The sequence below is a fragment of the Plecotus auritus genome, assembly GCF_963455305.1.
Source record: "Plecotus auritus genome assembly, chromosome: 7".
In the NCBI taxonomy this organism is placed as follows: domain Eukaryota; kingdom Metazoa; phylum Chordata; class Mammalia; order Chiroptera; family Vespertilionidae; genus Plecotus; species Plecotus auritus.
Window position 1 is genome coordinate 30,740,998 of NC_137774.1, and position 15,613 is coordinate 30,756,610.

The 15,613-nt window shown below is 43.7% G+C and overlaps 1 protein-coding gene across 1 annotated transcript in view; it reads right to left on the reverse strand.

Moving 5' to 3' along the window:
- Positions 1-15,613, reverse strand: part of MYO1D (myosin ID) — a 283,903-nt gene that overhangs the window by 94,403 nt on the left and 173,887 nt on the right. Inside the window, exon 20 of the mRNA XM_080678530.1 lies at positions 8,414-8,527. Coding sequence (XP_080534656.1) covers positions 8,414-8,527 — 114 coding nt within the window. The remainder of the gene's footprint in view (positions 1-8,413; positions 8,528-15,613) is intronic.

Sequence of the window (15,613 nt, forward strand, 5' to 3'; positions counted from 1 at the left end):
TCAGTGATGAAAAAGAAACCAGGCATCAAGTCATGGAAAGACACAGAGGAACCTCAAATACCTGTTGCTAAGTGACAGAAGCCAGTCTGCGAAGGCCGTATGCTGCAGGAGTACAATTATACGACATTCTAGAAAACGCACAACTACAGAGAGAGTAACATGGCTGCCACCAGTCCAGGGGCGAGAGAATGGTTGTAGAAATTTATAAGAACTAGCAGGCAGCCTTTCCTCTCTAGCTACCCGAGGGCTGACTGTCATTGTGGATGACGACAGGGGCCAGGGATTGAACCTGCAACCCAGGCACATGCCCTGGAGCAGGAATGGAATTTGTAACCCTTTGGTCCATGGGCCGATGCTCTAACCACTTAGTGCAACACTGTTCAGGCCTGAATTTTGTTTTTTAAAAATAGGTGTAAAAAAAATTCTTTGAACAATTGAGGAAATTTGAGTTGTGTTGGATGTTAAATATTATGGAAATGTTCATTTTTTAGATATGAGATGAGTACTGTGGCATTGAAGAAGAATGCCCTTATTTTTTTTTAAATAAGTCTTTATTCAGATTATTACAATTATTTCTCCTTTTTCTCCCCATATCTCCCATCCACCCATTTCCCACCCCACCTTCTGCCCTTACCTCCCCCCCACTGTCCTCATCCATAGGTGTATGATTTTGTCCAGTCTCTTCATGAACCCCCCATTCCCCTTTCCCCCTGAGAATTATCAGTCCACTCCCTTTCTATGCCCCTGATTCTATTATATTCACCAGATTATTCTGTCCCTCAGGTTTTTAATTCACTTGATTTTTAGGTTCACTTGTTGATAGATATGTATTTGTTGTTCATAATTTTTATCTTTACTTTTTTCTTCTTCCTCTTCTTTAAGAATACCTTTCAGCATTTCATATAATACTGGTTTGGTGGTGATGAACTCCTTCAGCTTTTTCTTGTCTGTGAAACTCTTTATCTGCCCTTCAATTCTGAATGATAGCTTTGCTGGGTAGAGTAATCTTGGTTGTAGGTTCTTGCTATTCATCACATTGAAAATTTCTTGCCACTCCCGTCTGGCCTGCATAGTTTCTGTTGAAAAGTCAGCTGACAGTCGTATGGGTGCTCCCTTGTAGGTAACTAACTGTTTTTCTCTTGCTGCTTTTAATATTCTCTCTTTGTCTTTTGCTCTTGGCATTTTAATTATGATGTGTCTTGGTGTGGTCCTCTTTGGATTCCTTTTGTTTGGGGTTCTGTGGGCTTCCTGGACTTGTAAGTCTATTTCTTTCAGGTGGGAGAAGTTTTCTGTCATTATTTCTTCAAATAGGTTTTCAGTATCTTGCTCTCTCTCTTCTTCTGGCACCCCCATAATTCTGATGTTGGTATGCTTGAAGTTGTCCCAGAGTCTTCTTACATTATCTTCAACTTTTTGGATTTTTTTTTTTGCTTTTTGCTTTTTCGGTTGAGTGTTTTTTGCTTCTTTGTAATTCAATTCTTTGACTTGATTTTTGTGTTCCTCTTGTCTGTTTTTGGGTCTCTGTATAATATTTTTTATTTCAGTCAGTGTATGTTTAATTTCTAGTTGGTCCTTTTTCATATCTTCGAGGGTCTCGTTATATTTATTGGCCTTTTCTAGGATATTCTTAAAAAGCCTTATAACCGTGGTTTTGAATTCTATATCCAGTCGTTTGTTTTCCTCCATTTCTTTCGTTTGTGATCTGATTCTTTGACGCCGCATTTTCACTACTTCCCTGAGTTGGTAAGGTAGATTTGTGTGCTGGGTTTCCAATATGGCCCAGTGGGTCGGCCTCCCCAGTTAACCTGAGGTGGATACTCTTGGTGCACCCCTTTGTGGACTGTGTGTACAGCCTTGTTGTAGTTAAGTCTTTATTGTTGTTGGTATCACTGGGAGGAATTGACCTCCAGGCCAGTTGGCTGTAAGGATCAGCTGTGTCTATGCTGGGAGAAGTTCGGTGCTGGAGACAGCCTTATAGGATTAGACTTGCCAAATTGCAATAGCCTCTGTGCTCAGCTTGGATGGGGTGGAGCCTCAGTCTTGGCTTCCCGTCAGCCTTGCCCTTGCGCACACGTGCGTGCCTTCAGACCTCTGCCTTCCCGGCTCCCGAGTCTCTGCCCGAGAGTCCAGACTCCCCCCACAAGAGCGTGGGTCCCCAGGGGCTCGCCTGGAACTGGGGTTCACTGCATTCAGAACTGGGGCTCAGTGCAGTCAGTAGCCTCTGACTCCCTTCCACTAGGGAAAGCCTGTGGCAACCTCCGCAGCCTTTGTGCGCACTGGCGCGCGCGCACTTTCAGTCCTCCGCCTTCCCCGGCTCCCAGTCTCCGCCCGAGAGTCCAGACTCCCCCCACAAGAGCGTGGGTCCCCAGGGGCTCGCCTGGAACTGGGGTTCACTGCAGTCAGAACTGGGGCTCAGTGCATTCAGGAGCCTCTGACTCCCTTCCACTAGGGAAAGCCTGTGGCAACCTCTGCAGCCTTTGTGCACACTAGCGCGCGTGCACTTTCAGTCCTCCGCCTTCCCCGGCTCCCGAGTCTCCGCCCGAGAGTCCAGACTCCCCCTGTAAGAGCATGGGTCCCCAGGGGCTCGCCCGGAACTGGGGTTCAGTGCAGTCAGAACTGGGGTTCAGTGCGTTCGGGGGCTTCCTTCCCCCTTCCGCCAGAGAAAGTCAGCCAGGCTCTCAGCCGCCCTTCCTCTCTGCGCGCACAAAGACCCTTTGCCGTACCTCCAATTCTCTGTGAGCTTTTCTCTTTCCTTCTAGTTGTAGAATTTTCACTCAGCCAGCTTTCCTGTGGTTCTGGATGGTGTCCGTTCTGTCTTTTAGTTGTAGTTTTGAAATTGTTGCACGAGGCAGCAGTTTAGGTGTTTACCTATGCCGCCATCTTGGTTTCTCTCCAAATGCCCTTATTCTTAGGAGAATGCACACAGGGGCATTTTAGTGGCAAAGTGTCATAAGAGAGAGAAAACAAATATGGCAAAAAAACAAAAAACAAAACACACCCAAACACTTATAAATTGTAGGGACAGAAGTAGCAGCGAACTCCAAGGGGGTAGGAAGTTCTCCAGGCAGGAAAGACACCTCTATCAAAGAGTCCCTTCATTCCTTCGCTGCCTCACTGAAGTAGAAATCATTCTTCTAAAGCCGACACCCTACTAGTTTTTGAAAAGTGAGGAATGGGTCGTGTCTGTTTCTACTACACAAGGTCTAGAATAAAACACATCATTGATTTCAGAATTTTTAACGTTTGGCGTGGAGGAAACCAAGGGGTATGGCTACTGCTCCTTTAGAATAACAAATGACAAGTAGAGACCTTTTAACATAGGATTAGCAAATGGTGGCTTGTGGGCTGAGTGCAGCCCCAGACGCATTTTGTTTGGCTTGCACGGCTTTTAACAATCAGGGGATTTTATAGGAAATACAGATGTCCGCTTTTTCTAGGTGAGTCAAAGACTGGGCATACTGGATGCAGGAACGGCCACAACAATGATAGTTGCATGCACATGCATGTACCCTAAGTTACTATACATATAGCACATTTTAAGTCCTGCTTGAGAAAGGCTGGGCTTCTGGCAATTGGAAGGGGGGTAGGTGGGAAGACTCCAAGGACTCAAGGATGCCTGATGAACTTGGCCTATTTGAAGCTCTTCTCTTCCACTGATCCTTTTCCCACTGGGAAAACCTAATGACCCACCCCAGTACTCAGCAGGATTTGTGACCCAGGTCCAAATGGGGCTTGGGACTAAGGACAATAGTCAAAAAGTGCAGAGGGAAGAGATCAATTGTACTCAAAAGGAACTGTGATCATTACCCATGCTATATATGGTATACTAGGACAAGTCAGGAAAGGCTATGCATAGAATTGCAAGTACTTGACAAGGAACTAGAATACCAATTTGGCTCATGCAGAATTGGTTGCTATGGTGAGGCCTGATCGGAGACACTGTGTTCAATATGTTCGTGTAGGACGAAACTCTAATAGTGTGCTGGGCTGGCTGACTTAGACTTGAGTCTAGAGCTGGCCCATGCTGCAAAGAAGAGTAACTGAGAGTAAAAAGACACACACAGGGAGAGGTAGAGACGGAGAGAATGGCTGAAACTTCGACTATCTAAGCGTTCATGCTGCTGAGGGCCGCAGGGTAACAGAGTCCCTTAGAGCTGCTCTGAAGCCTGGGTGGCGGTGTGTCCTGGATCTCCCTCAGGCTCCTCCCCCTTACTTCCACCTGTAACCTTACTGGAAACACAGCGGAGTGTTACTGATGACAGTTTATGGTCACCTTTTGTTCCCGGGAGCCAACGCAGACGGAGAAATGAAAAGCAGAGCACGAGAGGAGAGGAGTGTGGCACACGGAGCTCCATGCTTTTATCTATTACTCTTACTTCTGAAAACTTCCCGATTTGCTTCTGAAACATGGTGCTCTCGTAGTTCTTTTCTTTCCTAGAATAATCCATAACCAGATGGAACCGAAGAAACATGAGAGCTTGTTTAGCACATGAAAAGAGAGTTGAGCCTGGCCGGCGTGGCCCAGTGGTTGAGCGTCGACCTATGAACCAGGAGGTCATGGTTCAATTCCCATTCAGGGCACATATCCGGGTTGCAAGCTCGATCCCCAGTGTGGGGCATGCAGGAGGCAGCCAACTGATGATTCTCTCTCATCATTGATGTTCCTATCTCTCTCTGTCCCTCTCCTTTCCCCTCTGAAATCAATAAAAATATATTTTACAAAAAGAGAGTTGAGAAAATGGAGGGCCATAGAGAAGAGATTTCCTTTTTATTCCATTCCCGTCAGCGATTCTCTCTTTCCCCACCATGTAATGGGTGGATGTTCTTGAATAATCTGCCCCCTTCCTCCCTCTAGACCAGTGGTCGGCAAACTGCGGCTCCCGAGCCACATGCGGCTCTTTGGCCCCTTGAGTGTGGCTCTTCCACAAAATACCACGGCCTGGGCGGGTCTATTTTGAAGAAGTGGCATTAGAAGAAGTTTAAGTATAAAAAATTTGGCTCTCAAAAGAAATTTCAATCGTTGTACTGTTGATATTTGGCTCTACTGACTAATGAGTTTGCCGACCACTGCTCTAGACTCATAATTTCAGTCTCTAGCTGTACACACATCTGCTTTTAAATTTTTATCATAAGTGCTGAACTCTTCCCCTCCCTACAACATGAGACCTTTGACTACCTATGAAATGTATACTTATAAGTTTCGTGACACCTAAAACTCAACATGGTTAACATGAAAATCGTTCTCCTTCACCTCCTCTCAGCGGCTCCATCACTATGATCAGCATTATCATTTCTAAGGGTTCCTTGTCTTAAACCATGTTTTTAATTTCAAAATATTTCAATCATACAAAAGGTATCCTATCTAATAAAAGAGTAAAATGCAAATTGACCATCACTCCAAGACACAAGATGGCTGTCCCCAATGTGGACACAAGGGTTGCTACAAGATGGTCGGCAGGGGAGGGCAGTTGTGGGCAGTTAGGAGTGACCAGGCCAGCAGAGGAGGGCAGTTGTGGGTGATCAGGCAAGCAGGGAGGGCAGTTAGGGGTTACCGGGCCAGCAGAGGGCAGTTAGGGGAGACCAGGTCAGCAGGGGAAGGCAGTTGCGGGGGACCAGGAATGCAGAGGAGGGCAGTTGGGGGGGGACCAGGCCTGCAGTGGAGGACAATTAGGGGGGACCCAGGCCTGCAGGGGAGGGCAGTTGGGGGGGGACCAGGTCTGCAAGGGAGAGCAGTTGGGGGGGACCAGGTCTGCAGGGGAGGGCAGTTGGAGGGGACCAGGCCTGCAGGGGAAGACAGTTGGGTGGGGGGGACCAGGTCTGTAGGGGAGGGCAGTTGTGGGTGATCAGGCCAGCAGGAAGGGCAGTTAGGGGTGACCAGGCCAGCAGGGGAGGGCAGTTGTGGGGGACCAGGCCTGCAGGGGAGGGCAGTTAGGGGCGACCAGGCTGGCAAGGGAGGGCAGTTAGGGGCAACCAGGCCGGCAGGGGAGGACAGTTAGAGGCAATCTGCCTGGCCAGGGAGCAGTTAGGCGTCGATCAGGCTGGCAGGCAGAAGTGGTTAGGGGCAATCAGGCAGGCAGGCAGGTGAGCGGTTGGGAGCCAGCAGTCTTGGATTGTGAGAGGGATGTCCAACTGCCTGTTTAGGCCCGATCCCATCGGGCGGTTGGATATCCCTCAAGGGGTCCCAGATTGGAGAGGGTGCAGGCTGGGCTGAGGGACCCCCCCCCCCCACCATGCACGAATTTTGTGCACCAGGCCTCTAGTAAAGAATAAAATAACATATACCCACGTCCCTATTATCCGGACTTAATGCATTGCCACATTTGCACAGGTTGCCACATTTGCTTTGGACTGTAAAACATTTTTACCGACCCAGGTGGCAGTCCCCTATCCCATTCGACCTGCTCCCTCCTAGCCACTACCCTAAAGTTGGCTCCTCCCAGAACACACCCTGGAACAAAGGCTGATGGGCACACAGACCTGACTTGGGAGGTGCAGGGACGCTGGCAAGGGGGTGGAGAGGGGTTCAGGCAAGGGGAGGCAGCCAGGATGGCCCATCGGCTTCCACTGTGGGCAGCTGCAGCTTACTCCTGCAGGGCAGGTCTAGGAAACGGTAGAAAACACACCTCAGAATGACCTTGGTCAATGGTGACAGTGTTGGAGTATTTATCCCCCGACACCTGTTAGTCATTGGGTGGCTTGAGGGGGGCGGGGGTGGCATTTCCAGTCCTCTGTGCATGAGGCAAAGTGAGTTCTGGCAGCATAGCCTTTTGACAAAGATGCTGGCTGCTGGAAGTTAGGCCGGTGTGCCCGAAAATAAGGGGGTACAAGAGGATATGGGCCAAGTACTGAGAGCACCTGCGACCATGTGCATCCATCCTGCTGACACCGTTTAACCTTTGCTACAATTGTTAAACATCATTCATTTCGATGACATTGGGAACCTGAATTGTGATAATGTGATAAGGGGAACCGTGAATATAAATATACGCCAGTCGACATAAAAAAGGAAGGTAGGTTGGGAAAAGAACTTCAGTTCAAAGAGTTGTTTAGCTACTGAATTTATATTCAGTGCCTGACTGATCTCCACTTAACAGAAAATAAGAAAAAGAAATACAACGCATACCGCAATTTATGTTTGTTTGGTTCCACACTTCATTAGACGTAGGCAAAATCTGATCCCCCCCTTATCTTCCTTTACCTCCTACTTTAAGGCGGCAGGGTCATTAGGCTTCAATTGTGACTGGTATATAAGATTACAAGTCTTTTCTAAGAATATATACAATCAAGAATGTCTTAGAAGAGCATTTTCTTATTAGCTGCAATCCATTAGCCTTCTGAAAGGTGATAGAGAGACCGTGTGTGTGTGGTATGTGGGGGAGAGAGGTGCATAATGAAGACCAATCTCAAGCTGGGCAATAATTCCAGCAATCATCCTGCAGTGATATTCTACATCATTTAGCAAAGCCAGGAATGATTTGCTTTCTCTGTACCTCACAACCAACGAGACTCCTGATTTAACAAAATACAGCTACAAAACGATGTGCTTCCTACTCCCTTTTGCAGAGACCAAAAGGACTTAAAAGACTCTAATAATATTCCTCATACGGTCTACCCCGGGACCGGCACAGACCTCCCTCATTAAGAACTAACAGAGAGAGAAAATCACCTTTCACGTGAAGAGATCTGGGGTCTAGTAGGATCTTTCTGAAGAATTAGAACAGTCACTTGTTAAGCCGACCTCATACAGCAGGGGGAAAAAAAATGAAAAAGAAATCTCGTATTGAAATTCAAAGAGACACCTACCAAATTTCTCATTTCAAATAAGGAGTTGATTCCAGAACCTGAAAAGCCCGGGGAGACAGTGAGCCACCGAGTGGGTTTAGATCAGAGGTAAAATATATTGGTGAAAAGAACTTCAGGGAGCAGCATACATTTTACATTTAAAAGAGAGGTAATGCTTTCATAAAGTAATTCTCTACTGTTCCTCTACCTGATTCCATTTCTGTATAAAAACACGCCTTATGAAAATAAATAAGAAAATATATGAGGTGTCGCCACACTGAAGCAATGAGCGGGATCAGGCACAGAGAAAGAACAAGCCTTATGAAAATAAATGCGAAAACATATTATGTATCACAACAGTGAAGCAGTGAGTAGAATGAGGACTAGAGAACGATCACACAGAATGCAGAGTCTTTATGCTTAAAAAAAAATGCTTTCACTGATCTACTAGAAGCCTTGGATCCTCCTGAGAGAAAATTGTACATTTGTATAAAACATAAGATGGGCATAACATTTCCAGGGTTTCTAAAGCCCCGAAGGTTCCAGTGATCAGACTGTCAGCCCATGAGTGGCTCACGAACCCCACCCAGGCTGGTACCCCTTTGCTCGGAGAGAAGCGGAGAACACTCACGTTGTACAGAGGGATGGTCTTCATCACCTTGTACTGCTTCATGGGGTCCATCTTATAGAGGTGACGATCAGTGACAAAAATGGCGCGGTCTTCCACCTTACTGAACCGATTGACCTGCAAGAAAACCAACGAACAATTGTACCATCTCATGAGGCATGAAGCTCCATGATCTGCGAAGAAAACGTCGAGGGGCTGAGGCGGCTGGCTGTGGAGATGCAGCCTTTAACAGACTGCCACTCTACTGGACGCAGCAGAGATGCAAAAGCAGGAGCAGCATACAGATTTGTGGAATTTTACAATTTAAACTCCATGATTTTAGAACGTAAGGGGAAAAAACAAACAACAACCCCACAATGATTAAAAGGCTGAAACCATGTAACCCAGACACTATAAAGAAAATGAAAAGATAACCCACCGAATAGGAGAAAATGTGTACAAATCATATACCGGATAAGGGATGTGTATTTAAAACATATAAAGAATAAAACATATATTGTATTTGGAATACAGAACTCAATAATAAAAGGACAAAAACCCCCACACAATTAAAAATGGGTTTTTAATTGTGAATACACATTTCTCCAGAGACGACATACAAATAGCCAATAAGCTCATGAACACGTGACCGATACCATCAGCCACCAGGGAAATGTAAATCAGAACCACAATGAGATGCCACTTCATACCCATTGGGACAATGATAATAAAGAGGACGGACAGTAATAAGTGCTGGTCAGGATGTGGAGAAACTGGAGCCCTCACCACCACTGGTGGGAATATAAAGTGATGCTGTCACTTTGGAAAAGTCTGGCAGTTCCTCAGCCAGATAAACAGAGAGTTACCATATGACCCAGAAACTTCACTCCTAGGTGTGTATATATACCCATGGGAATTGACAATAGAATCACATAAAAACTTGTGCCTGAATGTTCACAGCAGCATTAATCATAATAGTCAAAAAATAGAGACCACCCAATGTCACCCAACTGACATTGGACTGGATAAATAAAATGTGATGTATTCACACAATGGACTATAAATTGGCAATAGAAAGTGAACTACTGATACATGCTATAACATGGATGAACCTTAAAAACGTGTTAAGTAATGTAAGCCAGTCACAAAGTACCATATACTGTATGATTCCATTTATATGAAATGGCCAGAAGCAGCAAATGGATAGGAACAGGATGTAGATTAGTAGTTACATAGGGCTGGGGGAGATGAGAGGTTTGGAGGGATGACGGCTAAGGAGTGTGGGGTTTCTTTTTGGGGTAATAAAAACGTTCAAACATTGATTGTGGTAATGGAGACCCAACTCTGTGAATAAACTAATAACTACTGGATGTGTGATTTAAAGTGGTGCATAGGATGCTGTATGAATTATATCTCAATGAAGCTGTGAAAGAAAAAGGTAACCCCCATACGAAACAACTCATTCTGCCCCTTCCCTAATGCACAGATTAAATTCCCTAGAGTATAATGACACTGTGCCATTAAATGCACATGTTCAAAAATGGACAGTGCCTTCTTGTCTACAGCACAAATAACTGTCTCCTAATTATGACTATCCATAAAAAGAATGGGTGCTACGAGAAGGCAGGAAGTGCCCCCCATAGGATTCAAGCGGAAGCTCAGTGGATATCTGAAGTGGGTGGGGTAGAGGGGGTTTGTGCTGCAATAGGAAGTCTAGGGATTCCCAAGGTCCCTTTCTTCAGATTCTGTGATTCTTCTACCCAACTTTCAAGTTCTCCTATCCGCCATTATTCTACTTATTTATTTCTTCCGCTCCTGTGTGATGTTATGTTCTCTATGTTTCTGATTTTCTCCTTCCTTTTTCTTTTTATCTATGTGTATTTCAAGATATTGCTTAAGTTTTCATTCCATTATAAAACCTTTTCAATTCCTATAGTGAAAAACGATTGCTGTTTTCCCTGAACTTCTTTCCATAGTTGTAGGAGAAAGAGATAGAATGTAAGTAGAATCAAGAATGAAATTTAAAAATTAACATTGATATAAAGGGCACAAGGTTCTTTTAAAGCAGGATACTTGAGAATAGGAGGAGCACTGGTGGGAGTGCTTTTGCTAATGTAAAATCGTGGATCCATCGTTACTCTTTGTTGGGCAAGAAAGACAGGAAAGAAGGTTGGCTGATACGTCCAAATACCAACACAATCAAGTTACATCTATCCTTAGTCTGTAGGTTCTCCTTACAAAGTCGAGCTACTCTCTACATCTATTAAAGGTGCAAATCTTTCATTTAATAATTGGAAAGCTTGAATAATTACAAGGACAGCTGACTTGTAATTTCTAGACCATGAATGCTCATTATAAGAAATATACTTGTTAAAACAGCAGTGTAGAACACTGTGTTTTTTTAAACTTACAGTTGAAGCTATGTTTGGCAAGAGGTTGGTGTTACTTATTAAACCTTGTGATAATTAATCGAATGACTATGATCCACGAATCTAGGTCTAATGAATTCAGCCAATGTGAGATTACACAGATGGTTTTAAATTGGACGTACATAAAAAGCTGCTTTCCTTGTAAAACTGCTACAGATAAGTTATCAAAATAGTTATAAAGAAGACTAACAAGTTCACTTCAAGACAAAGTAAAAATATTACATAAAACTGTATGATTTCTTTCTTAAGAAGGTCAAGAAGCAGCGAAACGAACGTATGGTAAAGGAGATGGGAACAGGGGCTGCCGTTGGTGGGGGTGGGACACGGCTGGGCAGGGGCATGAGGAGGTTTTTGGGGTGATGGAAATGCTCTGTATCTCAACAGGGTTTAAATTTACATGGGGGTATGTACTAGTCCAAACTCACCTGCACACTTCAGATAATGGGTATTTACCTGTATATAAACTATCTACCTCGATACAAAGACAAAACAAAGACAATCCCAACTATCCATGACAGATTTTTATTTACTGCCTTATTATTTCATCAACAGTAAGTTAGCTCCTTGCGGGTCATGATCTTATGGTGCCTTTTGTCTTGTACCTCACAGGCCCCAACAGAGAAGTGGGCAACCTACAGAGTAATACTCCATCCTTTCTCATCCGTTGGTTATGCGAGTCCTTTAAATCAGCGGTCGCCAACTGGTGGTCTGTGGACCTTGGTGGTCCGTGAGGTCTGAAAGGTTGGCGACGGCTGGTTTAAGGAAACATTTGGAGCAGCGGTCGCCAACCGGTGGTCCGTGGACCACTGGTGGTCCATGAGGTTCGAGAGGTTGGTGACCGCTGCTTTAAATCCCACAGGATAATTCCAAGAACTCTCCTTCCCCCCGTGGGCCAAACGGTGTTGATATGGGAACAGTCAGATGGGAAAACAGGGGGAGAGGCTGCACGCGTGGGAGGTTGCATAATGTAAGAACAAAATCCCCGAGTGGCCGATAAAAGCACAGGTGCTCAATAGCTAAAGTCCCCCTTGCCCAGGTTGGTCCTGGAAAACTGTGATTGCTGCACTGAAGAAAAAGGAACTGTGGGCGGCTTGCTTTTATGTACCCGGGGCTGTGCGCCCCTTTATGGGTAAGCCACCTCCTTAATAAAAAGCTCTCTAACGCTGCAGGCACTATAGAAGCACACAGATCGCTGATTTGAAGTTATTTATTCTCCTGGTTGGAATGGTTGAGATTTATTTGTATATTGTCTTTTCTCATAAAGCGATTTTTTCGATGACTTTAATTTTTCCCGTCAGAGTCTTTTTTTTAAATTTAAATTCTTTATTGATTAAAGTATTACATACGTCTCCTTTTCTTCCCATTGACCTCTCCCCGGCCGCTCCCACCCCCCAGCACATTCCCTCATCCCCCTACTGTCTGTGTCCATGGGTTATGCTTACATGCATGCATACAAGTCCTTTGGTTGCTCTCTTACGCTCCCCCTCCTCCCACCCTCCCCTGCCTTCCCTCTGAGGTTTGACAGTCTGTTCGATGCTTCTATGTCTCTGGATCTGTTTTTGTTCATCAGTTTATGTTGTTCATTGTATTCCACAAATGCCATCAGAGTCTTAAGTTTAAGGGCCAGCCATGCACACAGGGCGCTGGCAGCTGGACGGACTGTCCTGAGCGAGACGTGCCTACAGAAGCAGACCTGTGCCTGTATTTGCATGCGTATTACTTGGTAATAGCTACCCTTAGAAAACCTCTAGGCTCACAATTTTGTTGTGAGATTGGAACCGAATTAATTTTTCTACATTTGTTAATCCAGTATACAACTCCTATTAATTTAAAGAAATGATACTGGTAAATATTTACTTAAATTAAGTGATTCGATAAATGTTTTCTTCCTCCAAATTTACAATGTGCATTTTCAAGTACTTTATAAGTTGCTGATGATATACAAAGGAATGACAGAAAGCCCTTGGTTATGATACAAATCTGAGCCTAATACAGCAGATCGAGTTGAGACAGATAAGAAGGTTTTCCCGTCAGTCTTTTTTTTTTTAAATTTAAATTCTTCATTGATTAAAGTATTACGTATGTCTCCTTTTCTTCCCATTGACCTCTCAAACTTAAATAGTAAAATAGAGTGTATGTGGTGAAATAGTAACAGTGTTCCTCATCTTTTGCACATTTGTATTGAAAAATATGAGTGTGTTGCAAAAAAGTATGAAACGATGCTTTTGCATAATTTCATAAGGTCACTTATTTAATCAATAAGTGAAAATAATTTCATACAATGTATAAAGATAATAAAATTAGATAATGGGATTGGGAGGAAATGTACGTGTGTGTGATTCTGTAGAGTGCTACTTTACTAGCGAGTCAGAAATGCTACATTTGTAGGCACATCTTTTTCTAACAGATTAATGAAGGGACACTGTATAACTATGCAATTAGCTACTTGCTGATTAGCAGGTTTTAATTTTAGATTTGGGTAATATTTAAATCAAGGTATTGAGCACTAAAAATTTCTGAAGAACACCCTGGCTGGGTAGCTCAGTTGGTCAGAGCATTGTCTGGATACACCAAGGTTGCAGGTTCAATTCCCCTGACAGGGCACATACAAGAACCAAGCAGTGAATGCATAAATAAGTGGAACAACAAATCTCTCTCCCCCTTCCTCTCTCTCTCTAATATCAATAAATCAAAAATTTTTTAAAAATTAAAAAAAATTCTGAGGAGCTACAAGGTCATGTTTCTCAGTGATTAGAAGGAAAAGCAAAGCAAAACAAAACAATAAAAAAGACCACTAAAAACCCTCCACTAAGGAGAAGAGAAGGCACAGTTGTGATATATAAACCTCCATCCCTGCTCCCAAGATCTTATTTTAAAGATGCAACAAAGAAGTTGGGAGATTCATTTGAAAACATCGACAGTGTTGGTAGGATACACACCTGAGTAAATTACACAGGTGGATGGGACACAGAAGATATATCGCCATAGGTAAACGATAGCAAACTAAAATTCCAGTTTCAGTTTGAATTTTATTCAGTCTTCTCCCTTTCGCCTCATAGCTTTAGAAATCAGTCAATTCTCTAAACATATCCTTATAACCAATGTATATTCTTCAGTCTTGATAAAAATGAAGAGAAATGAAGAGTAAAATAGAGCCCAGCCAGTGTGGCTCCGTGGTTACGCATCACCCTATGAACCCAGAGGTCACGGTCTGATTCCCAGTCAGGCTCGATCCCCAGTGTGGGGCGTGCAGGAGGCAGCTGATCAGTGATTCTCTCTCATCACTGCTGTTTCTCTCTCTCCCTCCCTCTACCTTCCTCTCTGAAATCAATAAAAACATATTTTAAAAAATAGTAAAATAGAATGTATGTGGTGAAATACTAATTATTCTTTGTGGTGCTTATTCATGGCACACGGCAACAGTGTTTGCCAGGAAAGCGAACCGGCACTCGTCAGAGACTCGAAACGAGAGACTGCAGAGCGGGTCCATCAGCCTTTTCTAGGTTGTGTTGCACAACACTAGCCTCGCGTGATGCTTTGTACAAGAAAGGGTTCCCAGTCAAGCTGGTTTGAGGAACAATGCAAACCACAGCCTTCCCTGGGATGGTCATAACCACGAGTCCATTCAAGGCTCTGAGAATGCTGCAGATAGAGAGCATGTTCAACATTAAACTTGGGCCCTTTCTAAAAACACACTCAGATTCAACAGAAACCCATGTTGGAACACACTCATCATTTGTAGCCATCTGAGAATATGGAGACAAGAGAACATCGAAGACAAAATCTGAATAACAAGCCAAAGTAGTGTTCCTCATCTTTTGCGAATTCGTATTGAGAAATATGAGTGTGTTGCAAAAAAGTATGAAAAGATGCTTTTGCATAATTTCATAAGGTCACGCAAGAGTCACAAACGATAGGCCACAGCGGTCAAGTGGAAAGTATTGTCCTTTCTATTCTATGTCCATGACTTAATCTGGAAACTGACAAACAAAAACCTCAAAGCAGCAATTTTACTGACAATGTTTAGAAATGTTACATTCTTTTTTTATGTAAAAATGTAATTCCTAAAGAGAACAGGTCATAAATTTTTACCTTCTTTCTTAGCAACTCAAATTGTCCTTAAAACATGGATCGAGTGGGAGGGATGTCATGCAACTCAGTGATAGGTTTAGGTGGCATAACTCAGCTAAATCAAAATGGAAAGAAAAACTTAAAAAATATTTTTATTCATTTTAGAGAGAGGAAGGGAGAAGGATAGAGAGATAGAAACATCGATGAGAGAGAAACATGCTCGGCTGCCTCCTGTACGCCTCCTACTGGGGATCGAGCCCACAACCCAGGCATGTACCCCGACCAGAATGGAACCTTGACCTCCTGGTTCATAGGTTGATACTCAACCACTGAACCACATCAGCCAGGGAAGAAAAACTTGTTCTATACATATGTAAATCTGTAAATTTTAACTAAATTAAAATAATTATGGCATAGGAACACTAATTCTCTTCCATGTAAATCCATAAAGTAATAGAAAAACTGGATTGCAGACTCAATATTAGATAAGATCTCATCTTATTTCTTCTTTTACCCAAACTAAAATCCTCTACTAAAGAAAAAAATCCCTGTCATCTTGCTTTTGCCTAAACACTTCTAAGGATCTGTTTACAGGTTTAATCAGCACCACAGGGGCCAGAGAGAAAGATTCCCTGGAGAGTCAAAGCTATTAGGAGAGTGAGAGCAGCTATCTGCAGAAGTCTCCCATCTTAAAGGACAGTTTATGACGGTAGTTAATAGAAAT